Here is a 20,446-nt window from a genome sequence, read left to right on the forward strand (position 1 = left end):
CTATGTGGTGCCTCTAAATTCTGCTTGGGTAGTACTGTATGCCATATTCAACGGAGTAGGTATGGGGTCTGAGATGATATGCATGACATGGAACGTGAGAGGTATAAAGGCCCCCCAGAAAAAGATCAAGGTTTTCTCGCAGATCAGACATTATCATCCTCACATTGTGGCATTGGTGGAGACGCATCTGACCAGAGATACGGCTCGGTGCCTGCAGAAACCTTGGGTACAATGGTCTGTCCATGCATTTCACACTAGTTATTTGAGAGGGGTCTCATTGCTGGTACATAGAGACGTTAGATGGGAAGCCAGGGAGACGCGGAGGGATCCTGAAGGTCGCTTTGTCTTTGTACATGCATTGAGAAATACCAGGGAATATGTAATCCTATGTGTTTATAACCCCCCACCGGCCAATACGTCCATTCTTCAAAAAGCAATGAGCTTTGCCTTAAATCATCCAGACGCGGATGTTATCTGCATGGGAGACTTCAACATGGTCATGAATACCCACCTTGACAAATTGAGATTAGAGGGAGGCACGTCTGGGGGAGTCTCTTCGTTGAATGTGACCCAACTGTCATTATTTATGGAAGGTAGCGGGTGGCTAGATTTATGGAAGATGCGTCACCCTGAATCAAGGGAGTATACCTTCCACTCATCCACTAAGCGATCTCTATCGCGCATAGATTATATATGCGGATCCAGCGGTCTGGCGATGTGGGTAGACAACATAGAACATGGCAGTAGGGGGATTTCAGACCATAGTCCGGTCATTCTCAAACTTAAATATGGGCAACCAAATAATAGGATGTTCTGGAAGCTGAATCCTTTTTGGTTAAAGTTAATGGTGACTCCAGATAGAACCATCGATCAATTGCATTACTTCATCTCGTCCCACCCAGAGCCTCAAGATATCAATTTATTTTGGGATGCCCTTAAGGCATATCTGAGGGGTTGCTTATCTTCCACGATTTCTTATATTAAAAGGGTAACCTCAAGGGAGCGGCGATTGAAAGATTCAGAGGCTACATATATATCTAACCAGACTAGCGGTAACAGGACTGAGTGGTTGGCTGCTCAGAGGTTATATGCTCAGCATACGGACACTAAGTCCAAGCGTAAGCTATTCTTAACTCGCCAGTTGTATTTTGAAGTGGGAAACCAGGTAAGCAAACTCTTAGCCTATTTGGTGTGCCAACATAACACCTCAAATACAATACTAGAGATTCGTAAGCCGGATGATTCGTTGGTATGATCAACTGAAGAAATACTTGGTTGTTTTTATGAATATTACAGGTCATTATATGAATCTAAAAGTGACTGTGACAGCTTGGGGTGTTTAGACTGTCAGATGTGACATTCCCTACATTAGACCCTGAACAACGGGCCCTTATGGACGCTGAATTTACTGCGGAGGAGATAGAAAATGCCATAACAGACATGGCTTCCGGGAAGGCCCCAGGGCCGGATGGATTCCCTATTGAATTGTACAGGAAATATAGGGATATATTAACGCCACTTTTGGTTAAAGTATTTCGGGAAATTTGGGAAGGGAAATCTATGCCTGAATCCTTTTATCTAGTATCATAGTGCTTAAGAAGGAGGGGAAGGACCCTTTGGAATGTGGATCCTACCGCCCTATCTCGTTAGTAAATGTGGACTATAAAATTTTTACTAAGATTCTAGCTACCAGACTGAATTCGATTATAACGAGCCTTATATATTCTGATCAAACAGGTTTTATGCCTGGTAAGAGCACTCCCATTAACATCAGACGGGTCCAGTCAATAGCCCAATATAGCTCTCTAACGCCAGACAACAAGTGGGCACTGGCATCGCTAGATGCTGCCAAAGCTTTTGACTCTCTTGAGTGCCCCAAATCCTTCTTTGTAAATCTCAATTCCCAGATCATATCTTTCATCTGGGGGAAAACTAGGCCCAAACTTAAATTGACCACCCTGCAGAGACCAAAAAAGGGAGGTGGGGCAGCGTTACCAGATTTTTTCGTATACTATTTGGCTGGGCAAGATAAAGCTTTAAATAAATGGATGCCGGGTAGTTGCCTCCCCAATTCGGAAAGCCACCTACTCCATGCTGCGTGAACTGATTGCCCACTAGGTTTCCTTGAGTTGGAGAGGACTAATGTCCCTCGTCTACTACCCTTGCTCCGACTGGCGCGATTAGTATGGAGACAGATTAAGAAAGCGATTGGGTTTTAAGATTTTATAGCTGAAATGCCCCTATGGAATAATGACTATTTCCCAGAACTACTGAACCACCCATCCACTGATTTTTGGATGCAACATAATGTTTCCTTGATGGGAGACTTGTATGACCAGGGGACCTTGGTGCCTTTTGAGCAATTACAGGTTGCACATGATATTCCGAGATCCCAGTTTTTCCGTTATTTACAGCTGAGGTCGGCTCTTCATTCACACGAGATGTGGGGATGTGGACCGTACCATTTTATCTCTGCCTCTGATAGGAATCCTTAACTTGCAGGGTCCCCAGGGTCTCATCTCCTCTTTATACACGTACATGCTGTCGGTGGAAACGGAATCTGCTATAAGCTCTATTAAAAGGAAATGGGACAGACTCATCCCTGATGCCCAGGGAGAGGAGTGGGAGGAGATCCTGGAATCTCCGATCGGAGTATCACCATCTATTAATAATAGAATGATACAGCTGTATATAATTAATCAATCATACTTAACTCCGACACGACTTTTCAGGATGGGTCGACTTCAATCATCAGAATGTCTGCGATGTCATTCACCAGATGCGGATTTTGTTCATATGATCAGGCGATGTCCCATTATTTTACAGTACTGGAAAGAGGGGACCCTGACTTTGTCAACCTTGATGCAGGCCCCAGTTCCTCTTGTACCACTGGTCTGCTTGTTTGGGGCATGGGATGAGGAGAATTGGGGTCATTATGACGGGACTTTTCTGCGTGAAACACTATTTATGGCACGGAAGGTGTTGGCACTACAGTAGATGGGGGGTTCATGTCCCTCCCTTAGAATGTGGATTGACCTGGTGAACTCGATAGTTCCACACGAACGTACGCTTTATCAAAATAGGGGAGGCCCGGGAAAATTTGAGAAGATCTGGGAGAGGCGGAATTCCTCTCACCTTACTTTGCAAAATTGAGACATCATATGTGAGATAACACAATATAAGATATTAGGCTGCGCAGTAGTAGGCACCAGTTGATATAGTTGTAGTTTAGGAATGTTCTTTATTATCTGAGTGAATAATATGATAACAGCTGGTGAAAGTCAACTGATATGCATGCTTCACAATGTATAACTGGTTGGCTGTTTTCAGTATACTTGAAAGGCTAATGTTCTTTATTATCTGCATGAACAATATGATAAAAGCCTGTGAAAGTCAACTGATATACATGCTTCACAATGTATAACCGGCTGTTTTCTGTATATTTGTAAGGGCTATGAGTGTATTTTATCATAAGCCAATATGTATGTTATTCTCCTTTTTGTCCAATAAACAAATTAAAAAAAAAGATATATATTGGTTTGTACAGCAAATGTATCAATAAAACCTATTTTCACTTAATTATCCACAAAACTAGGTAACGTTTTAGCACAGCTATATAATCAGACGATTCTGATATTTTGAAAAGGTAGATTAGAGAAAACTCCACCTGATCTTCAGGAACCTTCATCTGCTCCTTATCATCGGTTATCACAATTGCACTTTCCTCACTCTGCTCTTCTTCTGGGTCAAAAACCTGAAAGTGATATGACAATGGAGAAATTAATGTTAGATGACATTGCATGACTGGAGAAATTAACATGATAATTCACGCATGTTATCGCATGTAGTTCTGCTCCTTTTCACAGATCCCACAGGAGGTCTCTTCACATATAATGCCTCTAAAATTAAAGTGACTGTTGCAATCAGTTGATCTTCAGATCCAGCTTCCCAACATATTAAAATGTTAGTCACTCGGATCAACAGTTGTCTTTGTAAAACATTAATGGCGGACTATGACACTAGTTCTCCACCAAGAGGTCTCAAGGTAGGGAAGCTACATTGGCAACTAACTAGTACTAAAGTCGTTGCCCATTTTATTTTTTGCCTAACTAATGTATTGGACGTGATTTTGATGCACTCACTAAAATATAACTATTACAGGTTCTCCTCCTATAGATTAGTCCAGCCTTCCTCACAGATTGCGCACAGCTCGACGTCCAAAAAATGGCTGCTGGTGGAGGGTTAAATTACCAGACCTGTCATTCAGAATCGTCCAATAGAAAAACAATTCACATACAATAGCCGTTTTACAATTGGGCAGGTTTGGTCAAATGATCCTCCATCAGCAGCCTTTTAATGAACAACATAGTTAGGCGGTCTGTGAGGAACGTTTCACTGCGAGCAGACTGAGGAGAACCTGAAATATTATATATTAGAACGTACCATGAAATCATGGTACTCTAAAGATAAGGTTCAGCACCTCCTCTAATTTCCAAAGTAGGCCACGCAACACTACGTACATTTAGGATCAGTTGCAGGGCATCCTTGGTCAAGTGTGGACAAATCTTCTTAAAGACGTTCCTAGAGACCACTCGGAAAAGTCTGCTTGGTTGAGAGAAGAGCGATAGAAGAATTTCAACCATCACTTCCACCCACTCTGGTTCATCAGAAGCTGACAAAAGGTATGGATAAACAATTTTAGATTTTGGCATCATTGTGGCAGCATCATAAAACATTCACATAGACATACTGGTTAGTTATATGGTGGTATAAAGACAAAATCCATGTCAAGGCACTACAGTGTCACTTGGCATATCTAACAAGAAACTACTGAATGAACTCAATTTAACCTAGTTGTAATAAAATTGGTTTTGTTTCAAATGATGAGTAAAGGGAAACTGCCATCAGATTCATGAATCATACTCTGTCCATGTAATTGCAGCTACTTAAGGTGTTTTGCAGATTAGTTGTCCAATTTGGTCCCTGGGCGGCGTCTCCGAATCCGGATCGAGTTGGCTGACCGGTACCTCCCTATGTTTATTATGGTTGCCACTCCAAGCTAAAGATAGACAAGAGAGCGTAGAAGAGAGGAGGAATTCTCAAAATATAACCTTTGCTTACCTATAGATGCTCCTCTTTTCTTTTGTAACTTATGTTTTATTATCTTTTTACCTTATATTCAAGCACTTTACACAAAATTAAAACCAGAACCCATATCAGTAGTCCACCTAGCAAACGTTATGTTTTGTGTATATTAATGCAGATAATTACTCTGGTTATTAAAGGGAATCTGTCACCACATTTTTCGCGTATCAGCTGCCGGCACCGCCATCGGGGGCTTATTCTGTAATGCTGTAGATAAGACCCCAATGTAACCTGAAAGAGAAGAAAAATGATTTATATTATATTCACCCATGGGCGGTCCGGTCTTGGTCCGATGGGTGTTGCGGTCCGGCGCCTCCCATCTTCTAACTGTGACGTCCTCTTCCTTGCTGCCTGTAGTGGCTCCTGGGCAGAGCAGAATACTGCAGTGCGCAGGCGCCGGACCTCTCCCGGCGCCTGCGCACTGCAGGACTCTGTTCTGCCCTCAACAGGGCAGAGCAGTGCACCTGCGCAGGAGCCACGACAGGCAGCAAAGAAGAGGACATCACTGATAGAAGATGGGAGGCACCGGACCGCGACACCCATCGGACCAAAACCGGACCCGGATCGCCCCCAGGTGAGTATAATCTAATTTTTCTTATCTTTCAGATTACATCGGGGGCTTATCTACAGCATTACAGAATGCTGTAGATAAGCCCCCGATGGCGGTGCCGGCAGCTGATACTCGAAAAATGGGGTGACAGATTCCCTTTAATAATATACAGTGGATATGAAAAGTAAACAAACCAGTTAAAAATGGCAGATTGACAAAAAAAACACAACATACTAAGGAGAATAACTTCAGATTTTTTTTCCACCTTTAATGTCACCATTGAACAGTACAATTCAATTGATGGGAAGAAAGAAAAAAAACCTGAAAGCTTTTAGGGTGGAAAAACCAAAGCCTAAAATATGCCTAAACTAATACTTTTTTAAAGTATCCTTTGAATTTATGACAGCATTCAGTTACTTTAGGTAGCAGTATATCAGGATGGCACATTTAGAATTGTTATATCTTTGCTTATTCTTCCTTGCAGTAATGGTCCAAACCTGTCAGACTGTGAGAACATCTCCTGTGTAACTTCAGATCAACCCACAAATTTTTCAATTAGATTCAGGTCTAGGCTTTGGCTGAGCCACTCCAAAATTCTGATCATTTTTTGGCAAAGCCACTTTCTTTGCTGATTTGGAGGTATGCTTATGGTCGCTGTTCTGAAAAGTGAAATGTCTTCATTTTCAAATTTTTACTAGAGGCCTTAATTTGACTGATATTTGGAACTGTTCAAAATTCTCTCCATCTTTACTGAACAGCCAGTTCTAGCTGCCGAAAAACAACCCCAAAGTGTAATGCGGCCTCCAGCATGCTCCACTACAGGTATGGGGTTCTTTCGGTGATGTGCAATGTTGACTTTGCACCAAAAATACCTTTTGGAACTATGGCAAAAAGTTCAACCTTGGTCTCATCAGACCGAAAAGGTTTTACCACATGCTTTTGGCAAATTTGAGGTAGGATTTGGATGTTTTTCTTAATAAAAGAAGAAAAAAAAAAAAAGGGCTTCAGTTTCGTCATCGTAACCCACCGGCCAGACATATGAAAAATATGGAAGATTCTTGTCACATGCAGTAAAGAAACTAGTACCTGCCAGAAATTCTTGCAACTCCTTTAATGCTGCTGTAGGGCTCTTGTCAGGTTCCTAAGCTGATTTTCTTCCTGTCTTTTCATCTATTTTTGAGGGACATCCAGTCCTAGTAATATCACTGCTATTCCAAATTGAAGCCACTTTTTGATAACTGTCATCAAAAGTGCTCCATGATATTTCGAATGCCTTGGAAAAAATGTTTAACCTGCTCCTGACGGATAATTTACAACCTGATATTTAACAGTGTAGTGATGTGTAGACGTTTTATATCCATTGCTGCATAATATACCATACATTCTCTATTTGATCAAACCTGAACTACCCTTTTCTGCTTTAAGGTGACTGATGATTTGTATATACATTTTATGTGCCTGCTTTGATTTTTAGGAGAAAAGGCAGACCGCAATGGATTTAGGAATCACTCTTCAAGTCTGTTATAAAAGGGAGATATATAGTCATAGCCTCAGCAGGAGGAATATAAGCATGTGGCGCTAACAGCGCTTGTGGCGCCAACAGAGCTTTTCCTAGTTTCTACCTCCCAGTGGCAAGGTCATCTGTGTCCTCCAATAACATGGACAAGAAATAAGAGCCAAATTAAAGGATTTGCCTTTGTGTTGTTGCTTTACTATGACTGAGGACTTTTATATACCGTATTTTCCAGGTTATAATATGCACTTTTTTTCCTCCAAATATGGGGGGGAAAATGGGAATGATACTTATAATGCAGATATACCTTACCGGCCTTGGTGGAGCAGAGTCCTGGGGTTGCTACAGGAGGAGGCAAGAGTGGAGTGTTGCTGCAGGCAACAGGCTGGCATGAGGGGGTGTTCCGATGTGCGCTGCTGCGGGTTTTCGGTGTTGAGGGGGCTCTGCCGACATTTTGTGAAAGGCCAGAGCCCCTGCACTTACATGGTTTACTGTGCAGTGGACTCCGGGAAAATGGCTGCGGGGGTCAGCTCATGCGCAGATGGAGATCTTGGCACCAAGATCTCCTGGAGTCCACCACATTTTTATGCCTATGTAGAAAACCACCGTAATCAAGGTTCGGGAGAACCAGAATGTTGGTGATTTATTCAAGTATTCTGTCCACTGTACGTCTGTAATAACATTCTGGATTCATGAAAAAAAAAAAATGTATTGCTAGATTAACGAATGATTTCTTAATGAAAGCAATCTGATTAGCATCATAAGTGCCCACGTTTACTCCAAAAAGTCTCTACGCACACACAAAGGGCGAGAAAGGAATCATGGCAGAGGGAAGCCACTCAGGGACCACCATCAGACTAGACATACCTGGCTTTAATGGTAAAACAAGCGCCAGATTCACATTAACTGCTTGGGCAGCATGTTTCTTATGACAGGTCCCCTTTAATAATAGCTTATAGGTATATATTATATAGTCAATGACAGCAAATTTCTCTGTCCTTAAAAATAAGAATTCTAATTTTGTTACAGACAGTTCCTAAATTACATGCAGACATACTGTAATGCTCAACAAACCTTTTTTCTTGGATTTTTTGCTCAGTGCATTTTCCAGACAGTTGTGGATATCATTTAACAACTCAACACTCTCATCAGCAGTCTAAATGAATAACAGAAAATCAGTTTATGAAAGAAGAGACAGATTAAAATATTGCCAAATGTACAAATTTTATTAAATGCAATAGCATGATATAAATCACTCAATAAAGAACATAAATAAAATAGGAACACTGCTATCCAATAAGGAGCCTATATTGCACGATTGCCCAAGAATATATGTGCTAATAGAATAAGTGCATAAAGACTTCGTACATATCCTAAACAGAGGTTACAACCATGAAAAATGCATCTGAACTGAAAAAGACTTTCCACAGTGGAAACAGGCATAACCGATCAACAAGTTCATATGGATTCCAGGTATACATATTGTACAGTTCAGCTACCACTAAGTACCTCGACCATATAGCATTATGATATGAACCCAATCAAAGTTTAGTAGATAAAAGGTATTTAAACCAAGGCACTTACATAGTTAAAGTGTGTGGCACTGGCTTCCCTATTGCCCCAACGCGCGTTTCGCTTCTTCGTCAGCTGAGTTGTACAATATGTATACCTGGAATCCATATGAACTTTTTGACACTTAAGGGGAGACTATCATACTCAAAACACAAACCCAGGTCTCAAGGGCCACGCCGTCAAATTGAGAGCCCCTGAGTTCTGGTGGTAGAACAGGCCTTGTGACAGAAGATCGGGACGGTCGGGGAGACGCCATGGGGCGTCTGCAGCAAGTTGTACAATGTCGGCGTACCATGTACGTCTGGGCCAGTCTGACGCGATCAGGATGGTTGGAACTCCCTCTTGTTTGATCTTCCTCACGACTCTGGAGATCAGAGGGAGGGGTGGAAAAATGTACAGAAGCTGGAACTGGGTCCAGTCCTGAACCAGGGCATCTGCTCTGAGCGACCGCGGATCGCGTGTCCTGGCCAAGAAGTTGGAGACCTTGGCATTAAGATGGGATGCCATTAGGTCCACGTCCGGGGTCCCCCAGCGACGGCAGATCTGGTGAAAAATTTCGGGATGGAGAAACCACTCCCCCGAGTCCATTCTTTGTCTGCTGAGGAAGTCGGCTTCCCATTTTCCACACCCGGAATGTGGACCGCAAAGAGTACAGACCTCGTGTCTTCCGCCCAGTGGAGGATATGTGCCACTTCCCTCATCGCCTGGGTACTGCGGGTTCCGCCTTGGTGATTCACATATGCCACCGCCGTGGCATTGTCCAACTGTATTCTGATATGAGGCTGCCAGCAAGTGCTGAAAGGCTCTCAGTGCCAGGAAGATGGCCCGAATCACCACGACGTTGATAGGCATGGTCGCTTCCAGTGTTGACTACTTGCCTTGTGCCCTGTGATGTAGGTGCACCGAACCTCAACCTGTCAGGCTTGCGTCGGTGGTCAGAACCTTCCACTGACCAGAGAGAAAGAATTTTCCCCTTGCAAGCGAGGTTGTCTTGAACCACCAGTGCAGGGACCACCTGGTTTTCGATGTTAGCCGGAACTCCCTGTCGAGGGAGAAAGGATTCCTGTCCCAGGACTTGAGGATGGCTAGTTGAAGGGGTCTGAGGTGAAACTGGGCCAATGGTACCGCCTCCATTGCTGCTGCCATCCTGCCGAGGACTCTCATGGCAAACCGGAGAGATCGGGGGGGGATTGCGGAGGAGGAGTATGCGAATTCCCAGATGGAGAGCCAGTGCCTTGTCACTGGGAAGGAGCACCAGACCCCTGGAGGTGTCGAATAGCATCCCCAGGAATGTCAGAGACTGACTCGGGGTTGTCGATGACTTTTGCAAGTTGACTAACCAGCCCAGGCGACTCAGAGTGTTGATTGTGATTGAGACGCTGACCTCACAGTCCTTGAAGGTGGGAGCCTTGAAAAGAAGGTCGTCCAGGTATGGAACGACTACTATGCCTCTGGAGTGTAGAACCTCCATGGTGGCTGCCATGATTTTTGTAAACGTCCTGGGAGCCGTGGCGAGTCCGAACAGGAGAGCCACGAACTGGTAGTGATCCTGGTCGATAGCGAACCTGAGAAATCTCTGATGGGCGGGAGCAATCGGTATGTGTAGGTATGCGTCCTGTATGTCTATGGAGGTGAGAAATTCTCCCTGCTCCATGGACGCAATGATGGACCGAAGGGACTCCATGCGGAAATGATGAACCCGTACATATTTGTTGAGTTGTTTCAGGTCCAGTATGGGCTGTACGCTGCCTCCTTTTTTGGGGGACTACAAATAAATTGGAGGAGAACCCTCAGAAGTTGCAGGAACCGGTAGTATGACTCCTGTTTGAAGGAGGGAGGAAACCGCGTGGCGGAAGGTACGAGCCTTGTCTGGCGGCTTTGGGGGAACAGAGAGGAAGAACCGATTTGGTGGGCTGGAAGTGAACTCTATCTTGTATCCGGAAGACACTATTTCCCTGACCCACCTGTCTTCTGTAATAAGCAGCCAGACTTGCTGAAAGAGTAAAAGTCATCCGCCTACGCGTGGGGTGTCTTCCGGAGTTCGTGAGTCATGATGAGGAGAAAGTCTGAGGTTTTCATCCTTTGGGCTTTGCCTGGCCTGCTTTCGGCCTCTGCGCCGCCCGTGGGTTGTCCCTGCATGGAGAGCGGTTACGATTTTGTGCTGGACGCGAGACGGACCAGCCTGAAGAATTCCAAAAGGATCGGAATCGTGTTTAGTTACGCCTTTTGAACGTGCGTTTAGGTTTTAGTTGAGGGAGAGAGGTACTCTTCCCCCCAGTGGCATTGGATATCATTGTGTCCAACTTTTCACCGAAAAGTCGCCCACTGAGGTACGGGAGGTGTGTGAGGGACTTTTTCGAGGCCGCGTCTGCTTTCCATTCCCGTAGCCAAAGGATACGCCGGATTGTGATGGCGTTTGATGCTATTCCCACTACACCTCTTGCAGAATCCAGAGCTGCATGAAGCATGTAATCTGCTACCACTGCTATTTGAACTGCTTGGTCCGACAGCTCAGGATTGGAAGCTTGGAGGCCATCCTGCAAATTTTTGGCCCAAGCCAGAATGGCTTTGGCCGCCCAGACTGAAGCAAACGCAGGAGCCAGGGAGGCCCCTGCTGCTTCGAAAATTGAACGAGCCATGCGTTCTACCTGCCGGTCTGCTGCGTCTCTAAGGGTTGAGCTATCTGGCAGTGACAGGAGGGTCTGTGCTGCTAGACTAGAGGGTCCACTTCGGGCGGATCTGTCCACTCCTTGGTGTCCTTCTGTGGGAAAGGGTACCTTGCCTCCAAATATTTGCGATTGGTGAATTTCTTCTCGGGCTGCGAAAACTGCTTAGTAAGTATCGCCTGAAATTCCGGGAGATTAGAGAAGACCTTAGGCGGTTTCAGAACACCTTCAAAGCAAATCTTGTGTTCTGGGGCTTCCGGGGTTGGATCAGAAATGTCCAGCACCCGATGGATGGAAGAGATAATGTCCTCAACTAGCGCTGCATTGCTAGGGGTACCGGGGACCAGAGACCTCTCCGTTTCGTTGTCTGAGTCGGAGTCACAGATGCCTTCCGAATCCTGCGTATCGCTGAGGCGTTCCCTGGTGGGCGAACTGAGGCGGAGGTCTCCTGTGGTCGGGGATCGCTGTGGAGATCTGCGTTGTCTGTCCCTAGTAGGGGACGGTCTAGGTGACCTGGAACTACGGTGTCTCTCCCTAGAAGGGGATGACCGTGTGCTAAGGGATGACGCAGATGAACGCGACCTGTAGGTCCGCTTACGTCTGGGAGAGCCAGAAACGGCCTGTCCGTGAGTGGAGCTGTCCCTTTGCTGGGTAACGCTCATAGCCGAGACATGACCCTGCAGAGCCTGAAGCAATGTGGAGGTCAGGTTATCTATGGACTGCGTCATAGACTGCGACATTTGAGTAGCCCATTCCGGCGTGGTAGCAGACGCTTAAGCATTGGTAGGAGCCTCTTGGGGTTCTGACCCAGTATTTTGGATACAATCCCGGCAGTGCGGGTACGTGCTGCCACTGGGGAGAGTGGTTTTGCAGGCTGTGAATGCACAAAAGCAGTCCTGCCTGGTTCTCTTGTACCTTGAGCCCGGCATAGTGCACCGAGTGCAGAAGGGCTGGATATGCAGAGGGCCCTACAGGGGTGGCTATGCAGAGGAAACCTATAGGGGAGCCTTATAGGGAATATGGATTCACAGCCGAGTAAGAAAACCCAGCTGTGATCTTACCCCACCAGTGTGCCCCTAGGTTCAGCGCCGTAGATTCACAGTCCTGTGCCCCACGGAGACTGGCTGACGTGCTGCTGATGTCACAATGCCTTCTCCTGCAGCAATTCTGACCCAGAAATGGCCGCTGAGAGGACAAGGAGGAAGAGGAAGGGGGCGGAGAGCTGAAAAGGGCACGCAGAGCTATGTAAAAACGTGCCCTTTCTGTCTCGATCCGCCCCTTCTATGACACTGTAAGGTGTCATATTTGTCATCCGGGGGGCAGGCTGGGGAGGAGGCGGCGGCTTCAGCTAGGCCGAAGCCGCCGTCTAAATTTGAAGTCTGCTGCCCAGAAGGGCTCCAGGCCGGCGCGGATGTCCGGGAGGGGGTCGGATCTCAACCAGACCCCCCCGGATCTAAAGGCAGGATAGCGGTGGGGCTAGTAACAGGAGCGGGGCCCTGTGAGTGGTCCCCCTGAAGCGCTATGGAGCTGGCGCTGCCGCAGAGACAGGGGCACAGGAGCCCTGTGTCTGTGTGTGCTATGCCTGCGTGCACTCTCCCCCGGCCCCTACAGCAGCCCGCAGCTGGGCTGGAGGTCCCTGGCTTTGGAGCCGCAGAATGCTGCCTTGTACAGGCCCTACCTGAGGGGTCTAAACCTAATGCCCCCAGAGGGGGATTAGGGAGGGTGCTGCTGTCACCATCAGGGGGCTTTATCCTTGCCTCGACCTCAACCCAGACCCCAAAGAGGTTGGGGAAGGAGGGGGATCTCGACTTCGAACCAATACCCGAGGGACTGGGGAAGGAGCGACATGGGGAATAGCCACCTCAACTTCAACCGGGCACCCTATAATAGGGGCCGAGGAAGGAGCCATGCCGGGGGTCTCGCAGGAGACCCACTTTTCTTCATCTGTAGTCCGTCAGGAAAAAAACGGAAAAAAATAAAAAAAGAGAAAAAAATCTTTAGGTGTGCCTCCTATGCAACACTAAGCAAAAACTGGAGAAGGCTGATGCCGTCCAGGGGTGTATACTGCAGAGGAGGAGCCATAGTTAATCTTTTTCAGATTATGCATAGTGTCGCCTCCTAGTGGACAGCAGCATAACACCCATGGTTCTGTGTCCCCCAATGAGGCGACAGAGTAAACAATGATTACTACACTAAATGTTAAGTCCCCTATGTGACCGTTTTCTTAGTTTAACATGTGTTTTGGAGTTGACAGACACCTTTAATTAAGGCTGGTATCACATTAGCGTTTGGAGGCGCAGCGGATGCTCGCCGTGAAGCTCCACCCCTGCCGCGCCTCCTCCGGTCAGCTCCGCCTATGGGCTCATGACGCTGCATGCGGCCTGCGTACCCTATCTTTAGCATTGGGTACGCAGGCCGTGCGCAGGTATGCTTTTGCCGCCACATGCGTCCTTTTGACGGTGCGCCGACCTGCGCCAAACGTAACGTGTTGCATTTTGGTGCGGCCGCCGCACTGTCACATAAAAAGTTCTGTGTCTGGACTCACAACGGTCATACATTTATCATCTATTTCTGAAATATACCACAAATAACCAACTATGTAGGAGTTAAAACCTTTACATTTATGACTGGGCCTAAATTCTCACTCTTGACCTACAGTAAATGGTATAATAATAAAGAACTTCAATTACAGGGGATGAATTAACACAATATCCTAATATCCAAGGAAGCTACATGATGCATTCAGTAAATTGGTGTACGATATATATATATATATATATATATATATATATATATATATATATATATATATATATATATATATATATTAGGTTTAAAACATTTACCTTCAATAGATGAATTCCAACGAGTAATAGCAGCTGCTGATAGGATGACAACTCCATACTACTTGACTTCTTGGCTTTCTTCTGAAGAGCTTCCACTTGCTGTATCATTCTTAAAAAAGAAAGAAATTCCTGCAACTAATCTTTTTGCAGAAACAGCGCAACCAGTAAAATCTTATACAGCACAGAAGCAAAAAAAAAATAAAAATGTATCTATTTGTTGCAACCACTGCGGTAAGGGATACAAGTCTTCACATTGTGAAAGGCTACTGTGTGCCAAATGCTGCAGACTTTATAGAGAGACTATTGCAGTCCTGAGGAATAAATTCAGTTGCATGGGATGAGGGGGGGGGGTCCCTCTATAGTCAACATAGCAAGATCTCACAACACCAGGACTGCGGCCCCAGGCTCAAAAGCACCGGTTATAAACTGTAAGGTCTACTACATTTAAAAAAAACAAAAAAAAAAACCTTTCTTAGGGTATGTGCACACGGTGCGGATTCTGCTGCGGAACCGCAGCATTTCTGCTGCGTTGTACAGTACCTTTATTTCCTATGAAAATAAAAAAACCGCTGTGCACATGCTGCAGATTTTTCCACGCGGCTTTGCTGCGGTTTACAATCCGCAGCATGTCAATTTTTAGTGCAGAAACGCTGCAGTTTCACACCTCATCCATTATGAGGTGTAAAACCGCAGGGCAAAACCGCAGGGCAAAACCGCAGCTAAAGTCCTGTGTATTTATCTGCGGTTTTCAATAGAAAATCCGCAGAGGCAAAAAACTCTGTGTGCACATAGCCTTACATGATCCAACACTGAATGGTCAAGAGTTACTGCGTTATCACATTACATGGACACTCATCATTCACCCAATTTATACTAAGGATACTGTAAATGTTTGATTACAGGGGGTCTTGGCTGTCAAGAATCCCTTGTGTTGATTGGAGTGATAAAAAGTGTGTGTGACTACCATTTCTATAGATCGGAGTTAGCATGTGACAACTGCTCAATTTACTGTTTTATTCATACCGGACAAAGCAGATGGGTCAACAACAGCAATTGTACATTTATTACATATCCTATGTTGTTTATGGGACAATAACCTTGCAAAATGACATTTTGCCAATAGACTATATTTATGGTAAAGGGAATCGGTTACCAGTTTTTGCCACCTAATCTAAGAGCATAATAGAGACAAAGACCCTGATTCCAGTGATGTGTGACTTATTGGGCTGCTTGCTGTAGTTTCTTTTTTTTTTTTTATCTGCAAGCGATCACTAGAGGACTAGTAAACCTGCTGCCATGTAGTCTTCCATATTAATGAGCTCTGTCTGTATAACCCCAGCCCCACAACAATGATTGTCAGCTTTCCGGCTATGCACAGTGTACACAGAAAGCTGCCAAAATGGTGTGGTTGGGTTATACTGAGCTCAGTATTCAGAGAACTGGTAGATCTGGAGCAGGGAAAATAGTTATTTTATCAAAGTTACAGCAAGCATCAGGAAAGTGAGACTGCTGGAATCAAGGTCTCTGCCCCTACATCATGATGCTCTCAAATGGAGTAGCAAAGTCCTGCTGACAGATTCCCTTTAAAGGGAATGTATCAGGTGATTCATGCTGCCTAAACTATGGGCAACGTGAATTGCAGCCTAGTATATTGTTATGTGAAACACCACGGCTTTAAAAGATCAATCCAGGGACCATAGCTGGAGACGAGACTAGTCCATCTCGGCCCCTGACCGACTGTTCCCATTTCAGCTGCAGGAAATTGATAAGTCTCCACTGACCTTTAAAGTATACAGCTCTGGCAAAAATTAAGAGACCACCACAACCACAAACCCTGTCATGGGCAGCCCATTCTCCAGACCTGAACCCCATTGAAAACCTCTGGAAAGTAATCAAGAGGATGATGGATAGTCACAAGCCATTAAACAAAGAACTGCTTAAATTTGTGTGCCAGAAGCAGTGTGAAAGATTGGTGGCAAACATGCCAAGACGCATGAAAGCTGTGATTAAAACTCATGGTTATTCCATAAAATATTGATTTCTGAACTCTTCCTGAGTTAAAACTTTAGTATTGTTTTTTTCTAAATGATTATGAACTTGTTATGAACTTGTTTTCTTTGCATTATTTGAGGTCTGAAAGCACTGGGTTTATTTTTTTTTGTTTTGACCATTTCTCCTTTTCAGATAAAAAATACAAAATGTATTGCTTGGAAATTCGGAGACATGTTGTCAAAAGTTTGTTGACTAAAACAACAATTCACACTTTACTCAAAAATCTATACGTATGTGTGTATCACCAACCATCTTTCATTTCACCAGAGCTCTTCAAAAGAAGCTGAGCTGTGATTGGTTGCTATGAGCAACAGTTTTCCTTGCAACCAATCACTAAGCATCTCTCATTTCACCAGAGCTGGTTAAAAGAAGCTGAGCTGTGATTGGTTGCTATGAGCAAGTTTTCCCACTTGACAACACCTCAGCAGACACTGACAGGGTGGGAAAAATCTAGCATCCCTGGTAACATAAGCTCCCAGCCATTGTCTGCCCCCCCAAAAGGAGCAGAGAGCACATGACAGAAATGAAGCCCCCCTCCCGTGCCCATATACCCATCACACTTCCTCCATCCTATAGGCACATCTCCTCTCTTAAAGGGATCATTGGTATGGAAGTCAGAGCAAATCCATCCAGCGCTTTGGTTTTGACCCCAGGCCTCTCTTAAAGGGATCCCCGGGATGGAAGTTAGGACCGTTCCACTCAGCTCTGTGGTTCTGACCCCAGGGTCTCTTAAAGGGTTCATTGGTATGGAAGTTAGGGCAAGTCCACTCTGAGCTTTGGTACTGACCTGAGGCTCTCTTTAAGGGATCTCCTGCATGGAAGTTAGGGTAAATCTGTCAGCGCTTTGATTCTGACCCCAGGGTTCTATTAAAGGGATCATTGGTATGCAAGTCAAGGCAAATCCACTCAGCGTTCTGGTTCTGACCCAAGGCCCCTTTTAAAAGGGATCATTGGTATGGAAGAGAGGGCAAATCCACTCTGTGCTTTGGTTCTGACCCCAGGCCTCTCTTAAAGGGATCTCGGTATGGAAGTTGCGGTAAATCCATCAGGGCTCTGATTCTCATCCCAGGCTTCACTTAAAGGGATCCCCGGTATGGAAGTTATGACCGTTCCACTCAGCGCTCTGGTTCTGACCCCAGGCTGATGGGATGATGTGGGATATTAGGGGTAGTAGTCCGGTGGCTCTGGCTGACGGGATGATGTGGGATATTAGGGGTAGTAGTCCGGCGGCTGTGACGGGATGTGGGATATTAGGGGTAGTAGTCCGGTGGCTCTGGCTGATGGGAAGATGTGGGATATTAGGGGTAGTAGTCCGGTGGCTCTGGATGACGGGATGATGTGGGATATTATAGTGAATGTGGCTATGCGGAGTGGGCGGGGCTGTACACTCAGCATATATATATATATATATATATATATATATATATATATATATATATATATATATATATATATTATTATTATTATTATTATTTATTGTTATAGCGCCATTTATTCCATGGCGCTTTACATGTGAGGGGGGTATACATAAAAACAAGTACAATAATCTTAAACAATACAAGTCATAACTGGTACAGGAGGAGAGAGGACCCTGCCCGCGAGGGCTCACAATCTTCAAGGGATGGGTGATAATACAGTAGGCGAGGGTAGAGCTGGTCGTGCAGCGGTTTGGTCGATCGGTGGTTACTGCAGGTTATAGGCTTGTCGGAAGAGGTGGGTCTTCAGGCTCTTTTTGAAGGTTTCGATGGTAGGCGAGAGTCTGATATGTTGTGGTAGAGAGTTCCAGAGTAGGGGTGATGCGCGAGAGAAATCTTGTATGCGATTGTGGGAAGAGGAGATAAGAGGGGAGTAGAGAAGGAGATCTTGTGAGGATCGGAGGTTGCGTGCAGGAAAGTACCGGGAGACGAGGTCACAGATGTATGGAGGAGACAAGTTGTGGATGGCTTTGTATGTCATGGTTAGGGTTTTGTAATGGAGTCTCTGGGCAATTGGGAGCCAGTGAAGGGATTGACAGAGGGGAGAAGCTGGGGAATAGCGGGGGGACAGGTGGATTAGTCGGGCAGCAGAGTTTAGAATAGATTGGAGGGGTGCGAGAGTGTTTGAGGGGAGGCCGCAGAGCATGAGGTTGCAGTAGTCAAGGCGAGAGATGATGAGGGCATGGACTAGGGTTTTTGCAGATTCTTGGGTGAGGAATGAACGGATGCGTGAAATATTTTTGAGTTGAAGTCGGCAGGAAGTGGAAAGGGTTTGGATATGTGGTTTGAAGGAGAGATCAGCATCAAGGATTACTCCGAGGCAGCGAGCTTGTGGGACTGGGGAGAGTGGGCAGTCATTTACTATAATTGATAGGTTCGTAGGGGGGGTCACGTGAGATGGGGGAAAGATGATGAATTCTGTTTTGTCCATGTTGAGTTTCAGATATCTAGTGGAGAAGAAGGATGAAATAGTGGACAGACATTGAGGGATTCTGGTTAGTAGGGAGGTGATATCTGGTCCAGAGATGTAGATCTGTGTGTCATCAGCATAAAGATGATACTGAAAGCCATGAGATTCTATGAGCTGTCCCAGGCCAAAGGTGTAAATAGAGAACAGCAGGGGCCCTAGGACTGAACCTTGTGGGACTCCGACAGATAGGGGGGCGAGGTGAGGAGGTGGTGTGTGAGTTGGAGACGCTGAATGTCCTGTCTGTTAGGTATGATGAGATCCAGGAGAGGGCCAAGTCTGTGATGCCGAGGGATGAGAGGGTCTGTAATAATAGGGAATGGTCCACTGTGTCAAAGGCAGCCGACAGGTCCAGGAGGAGGAGGACAGAGTAGTGTCGCTTGCTCTTGGCAGTTAAGAGGTCATTGGTGACCTTAGTAAGGGCAGTTTCAGTGGAGTGGTGTGACCGGAAGCCAGATTGTAAGCGGTCGAAGAGGGAGCAAGAAGAGAGATGGGAGGACAGTTCAAGGTAGACGTGTTGTTCCAGTAGCTTGGAGGCGTATGGGAGAAGTGATATAGGGCGATAGCTAGATACAGAGGATGGGTCAAGAGAGGGCTTTTTGAGGATAGGTGTGATGGAGGCATGTTTAAAGCTTGAGGGGAAAACACCAGTTGTTAGTGATAGGTTGAAGAGATGGGTTAGGGTTGGGATGAAGACTGTGGTGAGGTTTGGGATGAAGTGGGATGGGATCGGGTCGAGTGCACAGGTGGTGAGATGTGATCTTGAGAGTAGAGTGGAGAGTCGATCTTCTGTAATGGTGGAGAAGTTGGTTTTGAAGGTGGAGGGCTGGGAAGTCGGGAGGAAGGGCTCTGGGGGTTGTTGACCAAAACTGTCCCTGATGTTATCAATTTTCTGCTTGAAAAATGAGGCAAAGTCTTCAGCTGAGATGAGTGGGGAGGGAGGAGGTGCTGGGGGGCGGAGGAGAGAATTGAAGGTGTTGAATAACTGTTTAGGGTTGTGAGACAGGGAGGATATGAGAGATGAGAAGTAGGTTTGTTTAGCTGTGGCGAGTGTGGTCTTGAAAGTAGTGAGGGACTGTTTGAATGCGATGAAATGCTCGTTGGAGTGGGATCTTTTCCATCTGCGCTCAGCAGCCCTGGAAGCTCGCCTCAGCTCTTTGGTCAGGCTGGTGTGCCAGGGCTGTCTGTTGATTTTGCGAGTTTTGGTATGTGTAAGTGGGGCAGCGGATTCCAAAGCTACAGCTATTGTGGTGTTATATAGAGCGGCAGCGTCATCCGCATTGTGTAAGGAACTTATATCTGTGAGAGGGAGGAGGGATTCAGAGAATGAGTGTAGGTCAAGGTGTTTAAGATTCCTGCGAGGGTGTGAAAGTTTGTGGGGTGGGGATTGTAGACATGGAGTGAAGAGGGAAGAGAATGTGAGCAGGTTGTGGTCAGAGAGAGGAAGAGGTGAGTTAGAGAGGTTAGATAGGGAGCAGAGGCGGGTGAAGATGAGGTCCAGTGTGTGGCCATCTTTGTGGGTGGCTGTAGAAGACCATTGAGTGAGGCCGAAGGAGGAAGTGAGAGATAGAAGTTTAGTGGCAGCTGAGAGGGAAGTGTCAATGGGGATGTTGAAGTCGCCCATGATGATAGTAGGGATGTCCGCGGAAAGGAAATGAAG

General features: G+C 45.8%; 1 protein-coding gene across 1 annotated transcript in view; it reads right to left on the reverse strand.

The window, feature by feature from the left end:
* MYBBP1A (MYB binding protein 1a) overlaps nucleotides 1–20,446 on the reverse strand; it is a 145,615-nt gene that overhangs the window by 68,492 nt on the left and 56,677 nt on the right. The window contains exons 13-16 of the mRNA XM_073574686.1: nucleotides 14,293–14,401; nucleotides 8,283–8,364; nucleotides 4,521–4,672; nucleotides 3,668–3,754 (exon numbers count right to left, since the gene is read on the reverse strand). Coding sequence (XP_073430787.1) covers nucleotides 3,668–3,754; nucleotides 4,521–4,672; nucleotides 8,283–8,364; nucleotides 14,293–14,401 — 430 coding nt within the window. The remainder of the gene's footprint in view (nucleotides 1–3,667; nucleotides 3,755–4,520; nucleotides 4,673–8,282; nucleotides 8,365–14,292; nucleotides 14,402–20,446) is intronic.

This window comes from Dendrobates tinctorius, unplaced genomic scaffold (genome assembly GCF_039654945.1).
Source record: "Dendrobates tinctorius isolate UK_male_01 unplaced genomic scaffold, ASM3965494v1 ptg000007l, whole genome shotgun sequence".
NCBI lineage: Eukaryota > Metazoa > Chordata > Amphibia > Anura > Dendrobatidae > Dendrobates > Dendrobates tinctorius.